General features: G+C 45.5%; 1 protein-coding gene across 9 annotated transcripts in view; it reads left to right on the top strand.

Annotated features, from left to right (window-relative positions):
- raph1b (Ras association (RalGDS/AF-6) and pleckstrin homology domains 1b) overlaps positions 1-18,464 on the top strand; it is a 77,711-nt gene that overhangs the window by 49,078 nt on the left and 10,169 nt on the right. For 2 of the 9 annotated variants that reach the window (XM_036952458.2, XM_036952459.2), the window contains 10 exons: positions 2,240-2,362; positions 4,889-4,994; positions 5,227-5,846; positions 6,959-7,048; positions 7,420-7,494; positions 12,329-12,406; positions 15,712-15,871; positions 16,370-16,491; positions 16,776-16,841; positions 16,944-17,087. In XM_036952458.2, the coding sequence (XP_036808353.2) occupies positions 2,240-2,362; positions 4,889-4,994; positions 5,227-5,846; positions 6,959-7,048; positions 7,420-7,494; positions 12,329-12,406; positions 15,712-15,871; positions 16,370-16,491; positions 16,776-16,841; positions 16,944-17,087 (1,584 nt within the window). The other 7 variants (XM_036952461.2, XM_090208287.1, XM_036952462.2 and 4 more) reach the window with 5 other exon arrangements.

Below are 18,464 nucleotides of genomic sequence, written 5' to 3'. Positions count from 1 at the left end.
GGGCGAGTCATTGAAATCTGTGGTTACAGTTTAGTGGTAGGAGGGTGTGCGTCCGTGCGTGTGTACATTTGAAGTCGGAAGCTGCATACACTTAGGTTGGATTCATTAAAACTCGTTTTTCAACCACTCCACACATTTCTTGTAAACAAACTATAGTTTTGGCAAGTCGGTTAGGACATCTACTGTGTGCATGACACAAGTAATTTTTCCAACAATTTCTTTACAGACCGATTATTTCACTTATGATTCACTGTATCACAATTCCAGTGGGTCAGAAGTTGACATACACAGTAAGCTGACTGTGTAATTAAACAGCTTGGAAAATTCCAGAAAATGATGTCATGGCTTTAGAAGCTTCTGATAGGCTAATTGACATCATTTGAGTAAATTTGAGGTGTACCGGTGGGTGAATTTCAAGGCCTACCTTCAAACTCAGTGCCTCTTTGCTTGACATCATGGGAAAATCAAAAGAAATCAGCCAAGACCTCAGAAGAATGTAGACCTCCACAAGTCTGGTTCATCCTTGGGAGCAATTTCCAAATGCCAAATTCCAAATGTATCACGTTCATTGGTACAAACAATAGTACGGAAGTATAAACACCATGGGACCACGCAGCCGTCATACCGCTCAGGAAGGAGACGCGTTCTGTCTCCTTGAGATGAACGTACTTTGGTGCGAAAAGTGCAAATCCCAGAATAAGATGCTGAAGAAAACGGGTACAAGAGGATTTATATCCACAATAAAACAAGTTCTATATTGACATAACCTGAAAGGCCGCTCAGTAAGGAAGAAGTCACTGCTCCAAAACTGCCATAAAAAAGCCAGACTACGGTTTGCAACTGCACATGGGGGCAAAGATTTGTACTTTTTGGAGAAATGTCCTCTGGTCTGATGAAACAAATATAGCTCACCAAAAAAACTAAATTCACCCAACTTATTATGGGAGCTTGTGGAAGGCTACCCAAAATGTTTGAACCAAGTTAAACAATTTTAAAGGCAATGCTACCAAATACTAATTGAGTATATGTAAACTTCTGACCCACTGGGAATGTGATGAAAGAAATAAAAGCTAAAAGAAATCATTCTCTCTACAATTATTCTGACATTTCACATTCTTAAAATAGGGGTGATCCTAAGACATGGAATTTTTACTAGGATTAAATGTGAAAAACTGAGTTTAAATGTATTTGGCTCAGGTGGATGTAAACTTCCAACTTCAACTGCATGTGACCATGTGTGAGGGAGTGTTTTCTTGTGTCCCACTGTGTGTGGCTGTGCCTCCCCATGTCCTCATGCAGCCTATCAGTAGATAAAGATAAGAAAGCGTTCCCCTGACTGGATCCCGTGCTGTGTTTTCATTCCTAAGGTTGTGTGACAGTAATACTCCACTAAACTGTTTCCCTCTCCAACCAGGAAGTGATGCAATAGGAACAGGATGTGAAGGGGTCAGCTATTACACCAATATGATTCTGTCTGCCCGAGGTTGGAGGGGATCAGAAAGGAATGTGGTCAGAGATTGGTTTAGTCACACAGATGTGGGTGGGGGTTAGGGGAAGTGGCTTCGGTGACGTGTGTGTCTGTGTGTGTGTGTGTGTGCCTTTAAAACCTCTAGGGGCTTTAAAGGCTTGTAGTGTCACTGGCTCAAGATCTACCGGTGTGGCATTTAGTCAGCAGTGTAAAAGGTGGGAAATAAATAATTAAATCACCTATTTTCTAATCTGTCCACAAGAGGGCGCTCTGTCATTGTCATTAGATGGCACAACGAGGCTTTGTGATACAGAATACCACGGTAACGTCCCAAGTGGCACCCCATTCCCTTCATAGTGCATTACAGAGCCCTAGTGCACAATAAGGGAATAGGGTGAAATTTGGGACACAGTTATTGACTAGATGTGGCTGACAGTCCACTTCGACTCTTATCGCCAATGTCTGAACATAGGTATGATGGCATCCAGCATGTGTTATACTGGATCTCTGGCAGACAACAGGGAATAGCCTCCTGCCGTTGCGCAGCCGTATCTATCCACATTATAGAGCTCTTTTTGGCGGTTGCCATGGTAACATGTAAGAAGGTTGAGCTGGTGAAGTTGTGGATTCATCGCGGCCACTGTGCGATGAAATTCTCTCTTAGTAAATGTGTCTGCGTATGCTTGTGTGCACGTGAATTTAAATGTTTTAATCCTTTCAATTGTAATGTGATTCCTGTATTCAAATGAGGTACTCTGTGTCTGCCTACAGATGGCGGATATGTCTGACGATGAGCTGGACCACGGGGCAGAGGAGGAGGACAGTGATAAGGAAGACCAGGATCTGGACAAAATGTTTGGAGCCTGGTTGGGAGAACTGGACAAACTCACACAGGTATTGCAGTAGGGGAGGATGGGCGTATCCTGGTAGCCGTGTCATGGATACCATATCTTGGCAATGGAATCCTAGCAAACCAAATCCAAGTAACCATATTCTAGTAACAATATCATAGTAATAGTATCCATGCAACCATGTCTTAGTAACTGTAACCTAGTAACCGTACCCTTGCAATCGTATCCTGGTAACCGTATCTCGCCAACTATATTATCCTAGTTTCCCACCCATTCGCTGAGTCATGTTAGCTTTCTTCCACTTCCTTCAAGCCTGTTAAAAGCTGGTATTGTTATGCATTAAAGACTTGCTCCTGTACTTTGTTTTATGTGTAGTAGCGGTCGACCGATTCTGATTTTTCAACGCCGATACCGATTTTAAAACAGCAAAATATGTTTATGGTTAAGTACATTTGTGCAATGATTGTGCTTTTTTTCGCGAATGCGCCTTTGTTAAATCATCACCCATTTGGCGAAGTAGGCTGTGATTCGATGATGAAATAACAGGCATCGCATTGATTATATGCAACTCAGGACAAGCTAGTGTCGTGTCTTTGGCTATGCCGGATTAAGTGATATGACATGCTATTCTATAAAATAATTTCTCCGTAATTAATATTACCTGATTGAGCTAATCATGTAAATGTAATTAACTAGAGAGTCGGGCACCACAAAATAATATTTATAGAGCTGTAATATAAGACCTAGTAATATTTTACATCAATAGCAGTCAATATCAATCGTCATCTTAATTCAGTCTCATCTGAAAGTTGTAAATTCTTGGTTATCTGCACGAAACCTGGCTAACAATTTGAATCAGCAATACAAAATTGGGTTTAATTATTTATTTACTAAATACCTAACTAATCACACAGAATTACACATAATTAAATCATAACTTGATTACAAATTATGTCATAAAGGAAACGTCCCTAGCGGGCGAAACAGATATGACAGCTGGTTACACAAAAGAAAAGGGCTTGGTTTGAGTGAAAGAGCGGGAAGACTGAGGGACATAGGGAGAAACTGTGCTATCGTAAATACAGTATCTGATGCATTCTAAATTACCATTTGGAAAAGGAAAATGCAATAAATATTTACTCTGAGCTGCGCTTTGGTAGGTTGGAGGTAGATGGAAGTCCGTGTTGCCAAACCAAGTCCTTTGAAGAATGTCTCTGGTTGTCAATTGGATACGTTGTAGTAACGTCGCTGGGTGATAGACGGAATACTCTGTCTGTTCCTTCCTAACCCTCGCTGCAGCTGCTGTTGCTATCTCAACGGCTAGGAGGTATCACTTCTGTAGTGAATAAGAGTGCAAAGTTCATACCATTCACAACCAAAGCTCACGTTGGCTTCGTTCTGTAGTTATTATCAGAACCATTCTGACATAGGACCGCCGTCCTACATCCTCGGAACAGGAGGTTATATTGTCGTCAAGGGCTTATATAGGAAGGAAGAGGAGGGCGTGTTTGAAAAGTTTCATAGCCCATGTCCCGTCACAGGGGCGGGCCACTGATTGAGCAGAGCCCTATCTTATGAAAACCCAAATCTCACATTTTAGATGCTAAAATCACATTTCATCCCATCACAAATAATTTCATATTAAAACATTTAAATTGAACAACAATTCCATGTGAATCCGATAACTCTGATGTGTAGACTTTCCACTGTAGAGTTTGTCATCTTATCATTGATGAGAATATCTCAATTGACAACCGAACTGACATCATATTTATTAAGTACCACCGCATATGTTCAATTGGTCGGATTACCAGAATATAGTTCATTTCCCCCCACCTTCTGATGTTCCCAGAATCTCTGTTAACTTTGCAAATGTAACATCAGTAGGGTAGAGAGAGGAAAAAGGGGGGTAGAGGTATTTGACTGTCATAAACCTACCCCCAGGCCAACGTCATGACACTATTTAAACTAGTAATATCATCAACCATGTGTAGTTAACTAGTGATTATGTTAAGATTGATAGTTGTTTTATAAGATAAGTTTAATGCTAGCTAGCACCTTACCTTGGCTCCTTGCTGCACTCGCATAACAGGTGGTCAGCCTGCCACGCAGTTTCCTCGTGGATTGCAATGTAATTGGCCATAATCGGTGTCCAGAAATGCAGATTACCGATTGTTATGAAAAACTTGAAATCGGCCCTAATTAATCGGCCATGCTAATTAATCGGTCAACCTCTGTGTAGTTCATACATGCATAATCTATGAGAAAGTCTTACCTCAATTAGCCATGGAATCCCTAGTTTGAACAGCGACTGTTTTCTGGAATCCGTGGGGTGCCATTTTCCCTACATTTGGGCCAGTCCCCTAGCAATTTGCGTTTCAGCCAATGAGCTTCCGCCCCTCGCCATTTGAGTGACAGCTAGCAAGACGCACACACAGTAGAGCGAGAGGGCAATAATTTGTGAGGTAGTACGCAATATTCGGTGACTATTCAGAACGAGTGGCTAAAAAGTATCAGAGACCATCTTTAAGATGTTGGGGATTTTGATAGTGTGATTTGTCCTCTACAGAGTCTGGATGACGGGAAGCCACAGAAGTCGGTCCAGAAGGCCCCTCTCAGACAGGAAACCAACATGGCTAACTTTTCGTACCGCTTCTCCATGTACAACATCAACGGTAAGACACACACTCAGACCTATATGCCCTACCTACTTCCTGCAGAACAATGGTGTCTGTGACATGCCTGTGTGACCCACACAACCATTGCTTTACTGCTGTGCAAAAGTACCTTTTCAACTGTCACACTTTCATGAAATCAATATTTTAGCTTCTATTTAGTGTGTGTGTACTAGCATGTGTGTATACAAAATAACATGGATTCACACTCCCCTTTTCCCCCTCCTTACAGAGGCTTTGAACCAGACGACAGAGACCGTAGACCTGGATGCCCTGATGGCTGACCTGTGTTCCATAGAACAGGAGCTCAGCACCATCGGCAAGCCCAACACCGGCACCGCCCGCCAGGCTAAATGTCAACAGCGATGCCCGGGGGGTCGCAGCGCCAGTGTCAAGCAAACTGGCAGTGGTGGGGGGAGTAGCAGCGGGGGCAGCACCAGCAGTAGTACCCGGGCCTCACCGGCCTCCACCGTCCGAGGGGGCAGCTCCAACTCCCACGGGCGCCCGTCGGCATCGAACCTCTCGCTGGACGACATCACGGCCCAGTTGGAGCAGGCGTCACTCAGCATGGATGAGGCGGCACACCAGACTTCTTCCTCCTACTCCTCGACCACCCTCCGGCGCTCCTCGGCAGGTTCCTCGTCCTCGCAGCACCGGAGGACGGGCTCGGTGGGCACGGTTAGTGAACACGAGGCGGGGGGCCACTCCTCGAGGTCCAGTGTTAATTCTGCATCCGCGTCCAGCATGGACTCTCTGGATATCGACAAGGTGCTGTCTAAGACAGTAGGAGGGCCCGAGCAGGACGGGGGTTCACAAGGCCCCCAGCCGCCACAGGGCCCGGCCAGTACTGAGGTAAGGCACACACACTCATACACACACTCCAATCTTCACAATCCTCTTTTCCCAATTGTTTCCTAAAAACTAACTAAAATGTACCATGAATAGCAATATCTCTTCGTGAAACATTATTACCACTGATAGTTCATTTCTATCCTCTGTTGTCTGTATGAGAGTCAACCTGCAAACAAGGCCCAGTTATCTCAGCCTATCAAAAGCCCTTTTTCATGTGCAGGCTTTTAGTTCGGGCAGGGTAATGATTGCCGTTTATGGGGCATTGTGGGACTTCCTTTATTCAGACTAAAAGGGTGGGCTGGCTATCTGAGTTATGACAGTGAAAGGCTGTTTGGTTAGGGGGGAAAATAAACTGCTGCAGTGGTTTGTTTGTCCAAATATGATGAATGATGATGAATGGTATGATGATGAGTGTGTGTGTGTGTGTACGCACGTCCTCTCGAAACCACCCTCTCTAGTTCCTTGCATGGTACACTTCCACTTTCACGTCCCAACTGCATGTCAAGTGTGCACCGTACAACTCATTGTATTACATTTGTTTGCTATCCGTGTAACACGCAATGTTGTGTGTGTGTGTGTGTGTGTGTGTGTATACTACCCATTGGAAACATGGGTAGTATACATTTACAGTACAGTGAATGCATTGTAATCATTGTAATCACTGAAGTCTGCATGTGTGATATGGATTACAATGTATCTACTGTACCCGTTTTGCTGTAAACTCAACCTGCTTGACTTAAGTACGGGAACTTAGTTTAGGTTTACAAGATGGAAAGGAGAAAATATATATGCCACTTAGCAGAGGCTTTTATCCGAAGCGACTAACAGAACAGTGCCTGCATACATACAGTATGTAGTATGTTGTCACTATTTGAACCCACACCCTGGCATTGCTAGCGCCACACATGACCACATATAGAATCAGTATGCGATGGAGAGATTGAATAAGTGGAAGGTAAGGTGTTGAAAGGATAATGTGAACATTTTAAATGGAGAAAGAGAGCTTAACGCCTACTTGAATAAAGTGCACCTTCCCCCGTCCCCTTGCATGTTTACTGTTTGTGTGTGTTTGCATCCTCTCTGCACCCATAATGCACCTCCCCATTTCCCAGCATGCCTCACTACTGCGACGGGCCAATGGTAAGCCGGCCAGACGGCAGCTTGACTTCACCTCACGGGAGGGTGAAGTGGATCTGGACACTGTAAGTGTGTGTGTGTGTGTGCGTGTGTGTGTGTGTGTGTGCGTGTGCGCGCGCGTGCTGGAGAAAAAGCAAGACCTGTATGTAGTATACAGTAGGTGTGTGATTGTGTACAGGTGGGTATTAGCAATCAACTTCAGTAATCACAGCAGTATAATCTTTAGAAAATGTGCTTTTGATAAATCGTCTCTCTTCCCCATCCACAGCGATCTAATATGACTACCACCACAAACAATGCGCCAACTTTTGGACCTCTCTTGCTTCCACACTTTAACCCCCCCCCCCCCCCCTTTCAAAAGCATTTTTAATGAGCCATTGAGAATCATTGCCCTGACTGTCTTATCTGTTTCTCTCCTCACCTCTGCGCCACCAAGCACTCTTATCTGGACAGAGAAACGTCCCTCATTCTGAAAAGCATTGCAGGAAAGCCTTCTCACCTGCTGACCAAGGTGACGCCTCATTCGCTTGCTTATGCTTGCTTGTGATTGAACTACACTTCTTTACCATCTCCCTAAGCTCCTCCCACAGTGCCAACACCCACCCACAATGCTCGATTGACCTGATTTGGCTTGTTTCACTTCTCTCTCATCCTTCCGTAGCTTTCTTTTCTCGCCTTTCTCCTGTATGCAGCCCCCTGCTTATATCCCTCCTTTGTCCATTTTATTTTTCTCGTGTTCCTCCCTGTGCCGATGTGTCCATTTTATTACCTGCCCTCCTTTCCTCTGGTAGGGGGAAAGAAATGTAGGGTAGGTAACTGGCACTGCGGCTCAGTACAGTTTTGCACTCTATCTAACTTCACTGTCATGACAGTCTTGCAGACAGACCTGGGTCAATATACACTTATGTAAAATACTTTCAAATGTTCTTGACTTGATTTGCCTGGGACAATAGAACCAACATAATCCCAAAAGTGCAAAACCAAGCACACCTACCGACCATACTTTTCCTGAGTTGAATTTGAAAGTACGTGACATGCGTTTGACCCAAATCTGGAGTGTTGTTTTATAATAACCCCATACAAATGGGCTGTGTTCAGTTGCACTAGGTCTGGAGCATGACTGCATGCCTGTGTGCGTCGATGCTGGTTGATATGTGCCTGAGCTTAGAGAAATGGAGCTAGATGTGTGTGTGTGTGTGTGTGTGTGTGTGTGACTGAACGCTCCCTTTTATATTATGAAGTCTTTGATGTGTGAGCCACTAATGCTATGGTATAAACCAGTGTTCCTCAACCTGCGGTCCACGGGCCGGGTCTGGTCCTTAGGATGTTGCTTACCGGTCCCTCAGGCGGTTAGTTGTCGGACACTGATTTGGTCAACTTTCCAGTGCTCGGTTTAATGGAAGTGGTCAACCAGGGAAGAATGGTTATTTTACATACGTGAACAGTAGCTTGCAGCTCCCTGGTCCAAAAAAGGTTGAGAAACACTGGTATCAAGGTTGGTGTCGATTCCATTTCAATTAGATCAATCCAGGAAGTTAACAGAAATTCATATTCCAATGTTCTTTATTGTTTCTTACTGAATTGAGACAATGTTCATGGAATTGACCCCAACCCTGTCTGGTATGGTAAGCATGATCCTGAAACCAACAGGAGCTGAGACTTTGACATTGTTACTTAGCTGAAAACGTCAATGGATTTGACCTGAGCCCTCCTCTCCAAAGCTAAAGAGAAATAACAAGCCCGGTCATTTTATAGATGACTGACTGGTCTGGTGCAGTGAAATGACACAGGGAAATTTCCATGAAGAAAATAAGGAGCAGTGTAGTATGTTTAAGATATTTGTCTCAAATAGCTGGCCTGTTTAATTTGAATCGGCCTAATCCTCTTTCGGGTTAGAAAAGAGGGTCGCTCTCTCCCCCTCTCGGTGCTCCACTCTTCCTTCGCTCTCTTTTTCTCTCTCTCTCTATCATGTGTGTTTATTTATCCATCATCTTTAATCTAGAACCCCTTCTCCCCTCCCTCCCCACAGCTTTGCACAGTAAAGTACATTCTTGGCATTTGTTTGATGGTTGTGTGTCAGATGTTGACTTTGGTGGATTGTAAAAGTTGGCCACTTTCGATCATGATTTATTTTGCCTTCAAAACAAAAGCCGCTGAGCCAAGTGCTCGTCCTGGGATACACAGGGAGCAGTAGTGATAGATACTGTATTCCAGGGTGAAGAATGGAGATATACTGTATTTCTGTCAATGCTGTAAATGGCAAAAAAATACAATTTTACCCCCCTTTTCTCCCCAATTTCGTGGTATCCAATTGTTAGTAGTTACTATCTTGTCTCATCGCTACAACTCCCGTACGGGCTCGGGAGAGACGAAGGTTGAAAGTAATGCGTCCTCCGATACACAACCCGCACTGCTTCTTAAATAAGCGCGCATCCAACCCGGAAGCCAGCCGCACCAATGTGTCAGAGGAAACACCATGCACCTGGCAACCTTGGCTAGCGTGCACTGCGCCCGGCCCGCCACAGGAGTCGCTGGTGCGCGATGAGACAAGGATATCCCTACCGGCCAAACCCTCCCAAACCCTGACGACGCTATGCCGATTGTGCATCACCCCATGGACCTCCCGGTCGCGGCCGGTTACGACAGAGCCTGGGCGCGAACCCAGGTGGCACAGCTGGCACTGCAGTACAGCGCCCTTAACCACTGCGCCACCCAGGAGGCAACATTTTGACAAATCTCTCTATTGTGATGCTTCAACATTGTTTTGGATGCACAGACCCAAGAGCGTTTGTTTTCAGCTTTCCTTTATTAGCGCAAACGCTAGCCAAGGCCATCTGACATATTAGTACATCTGTTAATAAACAATTATCTCTACACAAAAGACTCAAAACAAATTCGTCAAGCACTTTTTAATTCATACGGAAGGCCTAAATTATCATAATGTATGGGAACGTAATTATGCAGTCATTCTCGGGGGGACGCTAACTGTATTTCTGCTCATTCGAATATTTTGGATGCCAACACCTGGAGGATTGTGGGTAGGAGGAGACACACATCTGTATGTCTTCTGACATAGTATCTCAAATTATTAAACACACATGCAAACGCAAAATTTCATGGCTAGGACCTGGGGCCGTATGATTTAATAGACTAATTATGGACTAATTATGGAGTTATTATAGTCCCATGTTGCACAAGGCTATTTGTTTATGAGCTGTTTTCAAGCCGTCCGTCCATGTCTGTATTCAGAATGCCATGTAAATGGGTTTAGAGGGAGAGCGAGAGTGCCTGAGGTGTTTGTGGCAATGGGAGGGTTTGTATGTCAGTGTTACACTACACTTTTACACAGAGACGGCGAGAGTGCGAGGGAAAGAAAGGGTTGCCGTTTCACCACACTATCCCTTCTCTCCTGCTTCATGAGTCAGAATAGAACAACGAAGTACAGAGGGATGATGAGGGAGAGAGGGAGGGGAACAAGAGAAAGGGAAAGAGGGTCAAACTTCAAAGGGAAATAGCGAGACCGGCTTTTTATAGGCGCAGCAGAAAATCCTGTTTTGAATTCAGCCTCCATGGAATCCTGTGAAAATGCAGTAGGAAAGTGCCTACAGTAGAGACGGAGGGGTATCTAGTTTCCAGTATTTACCGAGGAGGATGCAGGAAGCAAAGTGCTGTAGAGGCGGGGGCGGGCGGCTTGGAGAAGAGGTTTTGCGGTCTCTCTGGATGGAAGTCCAAAAGCTAAATTAACAGTGTGACTGGGATTGACTCCATATTGTAATCCTCCATTGGTCCTTTGAACCCTTACACACACATACAAACACACTCCACACTGCGTGTTGGCCAAACAGTGCGTTTCTTGCATTACCCCTGCCTCTCATGCAGAAAGGTAGTCTGGGTCAAGGATGGGGTGCCCAGATAAGAGGCTTGGATCTTAATACCACAACACCCCCCCCCTCCAAATATTCACTGCCCCACTCCTCTAATACCCTGTTTACTGTTATCCGGGGGCGGGGGGTCAGCTACCCTGCACTGATTAGATAAGGGGGAAGAGGTTCTGGCGAATGGGTCCCCTTGGTTGGTGAGAGGAGAGCGGGTACACATTGTGATTGGGTGACGGGACAGAGGGGTCCTCTCTGTCGCCAGCCGGTGAAGGGGTTCTCCTGTTTGTATGGGGATTATGGCTCGGCGATTGGGCACGCTCCCAGGACTCCGCAGCTGTTCCACAGAGAGAGTGGGGAGACAGAGAGGGGGGAAACAAGAGAATGTGGAAGGATGGAAGGGGGAGGGGCGTCTCGCCTCCCAGTCTCTCTGAGTTAGAGGGGTTAGTGGTGCTCATCCTGTGCGTAGAGTACGTGTGTGTATGCCAAGGAGCCTGTACTCTCACACTCCACTCCGGTCTTGCTTTCCTGGCTGTAGTCTGTGAGTGGAAGCAGGTTGAAGTCGCTTTGCATTGGTCTCAGTTACTCCCGAAGGACTTAAACAAATATCTCTCCTTCGCTCTTGTTCTTATTTCCTTTTCTTAAATACATTGCTTTCTGCCATTCATCTTGACTCGATAGGGTCTTGGAAGGAGAAGATCGGGATTTTGGAATGGTGACATTCCAACATCGGGAAAATCAATTTGTTTTTGTAGTATCTAGGCTTTCTCTATATACTATGTAAGTGTCTTTGGTTTTTTGTTTTGTTGTGGAGGAAACGCATACTTTTAGGACCCAACTTCATATCATCTGCAGATTCTTGCCGTTTGGGGAATCCTCCACTATTGTCTCCCATCCACCGTGTAGCGAGACCAAAGGGAAATCCACACCTCGGCTGCTGCTCTAGTAGAGAGAAAGAGCGAGAGGACGATAATGGGGAGAAAGGGATGAAAGAGCGGCCATCTTTGAGCGCTTTTTTCCCCCTCATTTTTTACCAATGGAGCACTGGTGATTTAGGGCAATCTACCGTTGGGTTGGAGTCGGAAGTGTTGGGCTGATCTGTGTGTGAGGACACACGCCTTCTGTGTTGTGGTGGCTACCAGAGATGGAGGTGATGGCGTCTTGCTGGAGGGGCCAGGTAAACGATTCCAGTGCCATTGATGGAATGCACAGTATGTATACGATTACGCATCTCTGGCTGACTGAGAGGTAGAAAGTGATATGTGAGGTGTTGGTCTCACTCTGTCAAATGGAGTTCAGAGGGCATCAACTGAACTGTCTGCCCTATGATGAGGAGAGGTATGGAACGAGTAGGAGAAGGTGATAGAGGAGGAGGTTGGCTCAGTATTGAAGGCTCCTGTTGGTTTTTGTGCATGTATGTGTTTGACCATTGCCTGTGTGTGTGTGTTAACTGTTGCTGTGTGTCTGTAGGAGGAGCAGGGTGCCAAAGTGAAGGCCGAGAAGATCCGAGTGGCCCTGGAGAAGATCAAGGAGGCGCAAGTCAAAAAGGTAAGGTTCTGACTAGGGTTGCAAAATTCCTGGAACTTTCAATAAATTATCTGGTTTTTCCCAAAATACCGGTTGGAGGATTTCTGGAATCAGGAGGAAATAAGCAGGAAATCCGAAGACCTCCAACCAGGACTTCTGTAAAAGCAGGGAATTTATTGAAAGTGACCAGAATTTTGCAACCCTAAGTTCTGACCTAACCCACAGTATACACTGTGTTTTTCTACACCTGTTTTTCCACAGTATGTGCTTTACATTCCCATTGGGATACATAGTTCCCTAAGATCCTCTCCTCCATATCTGCTTCAGATTCACTGCGTGAACTGACTTCATTCAGAGAGCTGCAGTGAAGCGCTGTGAAAATAGGTCACTGCAGTGTGTGCCTCTGAAAGAGACAGAGAATGAGAGACAATCAGACATTTTGCACTGGCATCCGTAAGACTGCTTATTCTTTGGGTTGATTTAAACAAGTCTTGTTTTCGTGAACAACTGGGGTCCTTTGCATTGTGTTCCAGTCAGTGAATTGGTTCTGTGAGCCACACCAGGCACCATTTCAGCCCATCGGACCAGTTCACCAGTGTGAGTGAGCTTGAATGAAGTGCAACTGCTCTGAATGAAACAGCTCCATTGAACACAGTGTTTTTTTTTTTTCTCCCAGTACATTATGGAGAGAGCAGACCCACCCTGACTGATTGAGCCAGCTGTTTGAGCCCAACAAAATGCACAAGATATTAGCATGCAACAATTGTGCCCTTTTCAAATATGTTGGTGTTTTCACCACGGTAGATATAGTATGTTAAATGTATAGAACACAGAAAAATATGTGACATTTTGTGAATCTTGCTTTGAAACTGTGTGTGTTGTTGAATTTGCTCTATATTACCGTATTGCAATATAAAATGCAGCAAAGATTGAACGTTGTATTGAAACCGATTACACCTCCACTTTGCTAGAGGCTTGGATTTTAGATTTGTTTTTAGGAGGGCAGATTTTGGACTCCTATGATTTAGAATGGGAGGATTTTTTTAGGGTGGGGGGGTCTATGGAAGCATCCCTAATGGAACCCTATTCCCTATATAGTGCATGACTTTTGACCAAAAGGGTGCCATTTGGGACTAAACCCATGACTGTGGATGTAGGTCAAACTTAATGGATGCCCATGTCTAGGGCACAGTCGCTTCCTGGCTACAGTTTGGTTTAGCGATCTATTTGATCGGCTCTACTAACTTAGTGATTGGATGCTGTAGTCCCTGTGGAAGGGGATTACTGGGCACTTCCGTGGGTGCTTGCTGTTTTTTACTCCCTACCATGTCACACACGCTCATAAGCACGTACACACAACAACAAAAACATTTTTATTGTCACATACACCAGATTAGGTGCAGTGAAATGTTATTTTACAGGGTCAGCCATTAGAAGTACGGCGCCCCTGGAACAAATTAGGGTTAAGTGCCTTGCTCAAAGGCACATTGACAGATTTTTCACCTTGTTGGCTCTGATATTTGAACCAGCAACCTTTTTGATTACTAACCCACCTCTCTAACTGCTAGGCTACCTGCCGCCTAGACTCTCACTGCTGGGGCTATGGGAGCCCGGTTGTGTCACAAGGGGGATTTTGTCGCAGTGGTCTCAGATAAGGTTAAGCCTATGGGGTGCAGTCAATGGACCAAACCAGCGCTGGAGACTAGGACTGCAGCAGAACAGAGGCCTGAATTGGTTGAACATTGTATACTTTAGAAATGTTTTCTAGATGGCAGCATGGAGACAGGACTAAGTTCATTTGAAGACTGTTTCAGTCTTTGGAGCCATGACCTTTTTAGATCCACTTGGTAAATACACTGTGGCTGTATCCAAAATGGCACCCTATTCTCTGTATGAAGGCTCTGGTCAAAAGTAGTGCACTATATAGGGAATAGGGTGCCATTTCAGGTGCAGCCTGCATTTTAACCATCATGTCGTGACACCATACTCCACGCTGTGGCATATCTTCTACATGCTTCTACACCTGCATTGCTTGCTGTTTGGGGTTTTAGGCTGGGTTTCTGTACAGCACTTTGAGATATCAGCTGATGTACGAAGGGCTATATAAATACATTTGATTTGATATCACTGGTTCAAATTACATCCTCAATAGTGGTCCTGGGGGCATGGAAACATCCCTCTTATTGATTTCATATCAACAATTATGTTATGAAGTAGCCTGGTCCAAGATCTGTTTATGCTCTTGCTGACCTCGTCCCCAGGCTCAAGTATCTGGTGCATAGAGCCTGGTAACACTGTGCAACAAAGTGTGACTTGAAAGGGGTGTGATTTTAAAAATTGAGGCAGGAGAGAGAGCGAGGCTGCTTCAGCTGTATTAGATGGGACTTGTATTAGATGTATTAGATGGGACTTGTATTAGATGGGACTTGTATTAGATGGGACTTGTATTAGATGGGACTTGTATTCGATGAAAAATTGCAAATTGCCAATCAAAATAAACGTTTTATCACATTGACCATATTATTTGGGGGAAGACCCATTTGTTAGGGCGTATAACGTTGTTATGTGTGAACTATTTCTAAGGTATGTACTTTCAGACTTTCCAAACTCACGTCCTTTGAAGTCTACAATGTAGGGGGGAGTTAGGGGTTATGCTAGATGGTGATGGACTAATAGATCAGCCAATTCAAAACCAGCGGTTGTTTAGTCCGCTCCTGCCATAGACTTTCGGTCAAGTCCTGTTCTGAGGCGCTGTAAAACTCGACAGTTCAACCGAGAGGGAGCCAGCTGGTGGACGAGGTTAAGTTCTTGCTAACTCCATTGCCGTCATTCTCAAGCCAAAACATTCGTTATGACCAGAGGTTTGGCACGGTGGCACAAACAGCCTGGCACTCAGGCTAGTGTGAGAACTGTTCCATACAAAGAGCCTGGCACTCAGGCTAGTGTGAGAACTGTTCCATACAAAGAGCCTGGCACTCAGGCTAGTGTGAGAACTGTTCCATACAAATAGCCTGGCACTCAGGCTAGTGTGAGAACTGTTCCATACAAATAGCCTGGCACTCAGGCTAGTGTGAGAACTGTTCCTTACAAAGAGCCTGGCACTCGGGCTAGTGTGAGAACTGTTCCTTACAAAGAGCCTGGCACTCGGGCTAGTGTGAGAACTGTTCCATACAAAGAGCCTGGCACTCAGGCTAGTGTGAGAACTGTTCCATACAAAGAGCCTGGCACTCAGGCTAGTGTGAGAACCGTTCCATACAAAGAGCCTGAATGTTCTGCACCTCTTCCGCCGCCTCTTTCTCCTCATCCCTCTTCGTCGTCCTCCTCAGCTGGTGATCCGGGTGCACATGTCGGACGAGAGCTCCAAGACCGTGATGGTGGATGAGAGACAGACTGTCAGACAGGTGCTGGACAGCCTGCTGGACAAGTCCCACTGTGGCTACAGCCCCGACTGGGCACTGGTGGAGACCATCAACGAGCTGCAAATGGGTATGGATATACTGTCAGACAGATACTGGGAATATACTGGGGGGGAGAGGTCAGATATTGGGGAGATACTTGAGAAGATACTGGAGGACCCTGGGGGCGAGTGCGATATTGAGGATGATACTGGTGGATATACTGGGGGGGGGGGGGGAGTGAGGCATACTGGGGAAGTACTGTGCCACTGAGACAAACGTGGACACTCGGACAGTGTCGGCTTGTAGTGTTAGGTAGTCTAGGTAGTAGCTCGTATTGTATCCGTTTGTGTTTTCAAGACTGCCCTAGAGTGCCTCTGTAACTGTTGATCTGTCTGACGGCGTGAGGCAGGTATGGGCGCCCAGCCTTTATAATGCTAGACGAAGCACTCGTGTTTAGGCGCAGGCAGCGTGGTTATTTAAGCTGCGTCACACATAGCGCCCTTTTCCTTCTATAGTGACCAGGGTATGCTTAGTCCGGATTGAATCATGTTTCACACACACACTCCCTCGCTCTTTCTGTCCTCAGAGCGGATCTTTGAGGACCATGAGAACTTGGTGGAGAACCTACTGAATTGGACCAGAGACAGCCATAACAAACTGATGTTCATCGAGCGCATCGAGAAATATGCCCTCTTCAAGAACCCCCAGGTAGGAACTAGGAAACCCTCCCAATGTGTTGTGTGTACACTACTCGCACAGCTTTAGTGTGGAGTATACACATTTCTTATGCCTGCTAAGAGCCCTTGAGTGTGTGTTTTTAAGAAGTAGGTCACAGCTCTGGCAATAAACGACTGAATAATGCATTGGACATGAGAAGGCTAGGTGAGCCAGCTTGCCTGGAGGAGTGTGTGTGATCTGCTGTTTTCAACTCATGTCTAATTCTCCTTTGCTTTCCTTGCCTCGTTCTCTCTATTTTCCCCACTTATTTACAGAACTACTTGTTGGGGAGGAAGGAGACCTCTGAAATGGCCGATAGGAATAAAGAGGCCCTACTGGAGGTGAGACATACATGCTCACTCACACAGTCTCTCCCAATCTACCACCCACATCTCTCTCGCCCCCCGCCCTTTGATTACACTAATAATGATGTGTTTGTGCAGGAGTGTTTCTGTGGCAGCTCGGTTTCGGTACCAGAAATAGAGGGAATCCTATGGCTGAAGGATGACGGGAAGAAGTCGTGGAAGAAACGATACTTCCTGCTGCGCGCATCAGGGATCTACTACGTGCCCAAAGGCAAAGCTAAGGTGAGCCACCCACTGACTACGTCGATCATAACCACTTTGTGACAACTGCTGATGTAAAAAGTGTTTAAAATTAACCCTGTGTGTGTGTGTGTGTGTGTGTGTGTGTCCCTGATCGTGTGTATTCGGTTCACATGTTGTCAGTTAATGAGAAACAGATCTACACCATCTCTCTGGTATTTCCTGTTTCGGGATATGACTCCACCGGGATCGACCGAGCATGTGCCTCCTCTCCTATTGCATCATGGGTCATTGGTTACCCCCCGAGACCAATATTTCTCAACTGCAGCCCCGTGTTGTGTGTGTGTGTATATGCTTTAGCTTTTAACCCAGGGTTGTGTTCAGAAGTTAACCTTGGACTTGTATTTTTCAAAGCGTTTTCCCATTGCGTTGGGGTTAGTAGAGGTTCAAATCGTATTTTTTGTCCCACTCCCACACCGTTTCTGTATTCTCTTTCTTGTCCTCTCTGATTATCCCATCAGTTGTCTCCTTTTTTTATGTATATACAATGCCACCTTGTGGGGTGTTAATTCTGCAGTGAATGAACCAGAAATCTGATAAGATTTGGCACGTTGAGTTGTTGCAACAGACACACGCACAACACTAAAAGCCTGTCACTGTGTGTTGGCAAAACAGTGCGTATTTCAACCTCTACTTACATTAATACCTTAACAAACCAGTTTGGCCTCTAGACATGGGCCTTGGCCCGCCTGTAACCAATATCATATAATCAATTATATGTCAATATAAACTCAGCAAAAAATGAAACGTCCTCACTGTCAACTGAGTTTATTTTCAGCAAACTTAACATTGGAAATATTTGTATGAACATGACAAGATTCAACAACTGAGACATAAACTGAAGTTCCACAGACATGTGACCAACAGAAATTGAATAATGTGTCCCTGAACAAAGGGTGGTCAAATCAAAATTAACTGTCTGTATCTGGTGTGGCCACCAGCTGCATTAAGTACTGCAGTGCATCTCCTCCTCATGGACTGCACCAGATTTTCCAGTTCTTGCTATGAGATGTTACCCCACTCTTCCACCAAGGCACCTGCAAGTTTCCGGACATTTCTGGGGAGAATGGCCCTAGCCCTCACCCTCCTATCCAACAGGTCCCAGATGTGCTCAATGGGGTTGAGATCTGGGCTCTTCGCTGGCCATGGCAGAACACTGACATTCCTGTCTTGCAGGAAATCACGCACAGAACGAGCAGTATGGCTGGTGGCATCGTCATACTGTAGGGTCATGTCAGGATGAGGGAGGAGGATGTCTTACCTGTAACGCACAGCGTTGCGACTGCCTGCAATGACAACAAGCTCAGTCTGATGATACTGTGACACACCGCCCCAGACCATGACAGACCCTCCACCTCC

The sequence above is a fragment of the Oncorhynchus mykiss genome, chromosome 18, assembly GCF_057628025.1.
Source record: "Oncorhynchus mykiss isolate SJ-2025 chromosome 18, ASM5762802v1, whole genome shotgun sequence".
NCBI classification, from domain to species: Eukaryota; Metazoa; Chordata; class Actinopteri; order Salmoniformes; family Salmonidae; genus Oncorhynchus; species Oncorhynchus mykiss.
Note: the sequence above shows the minus strand (reverse complement) of the source record. Positions and strands in the feature narration are given on the sequence as shown.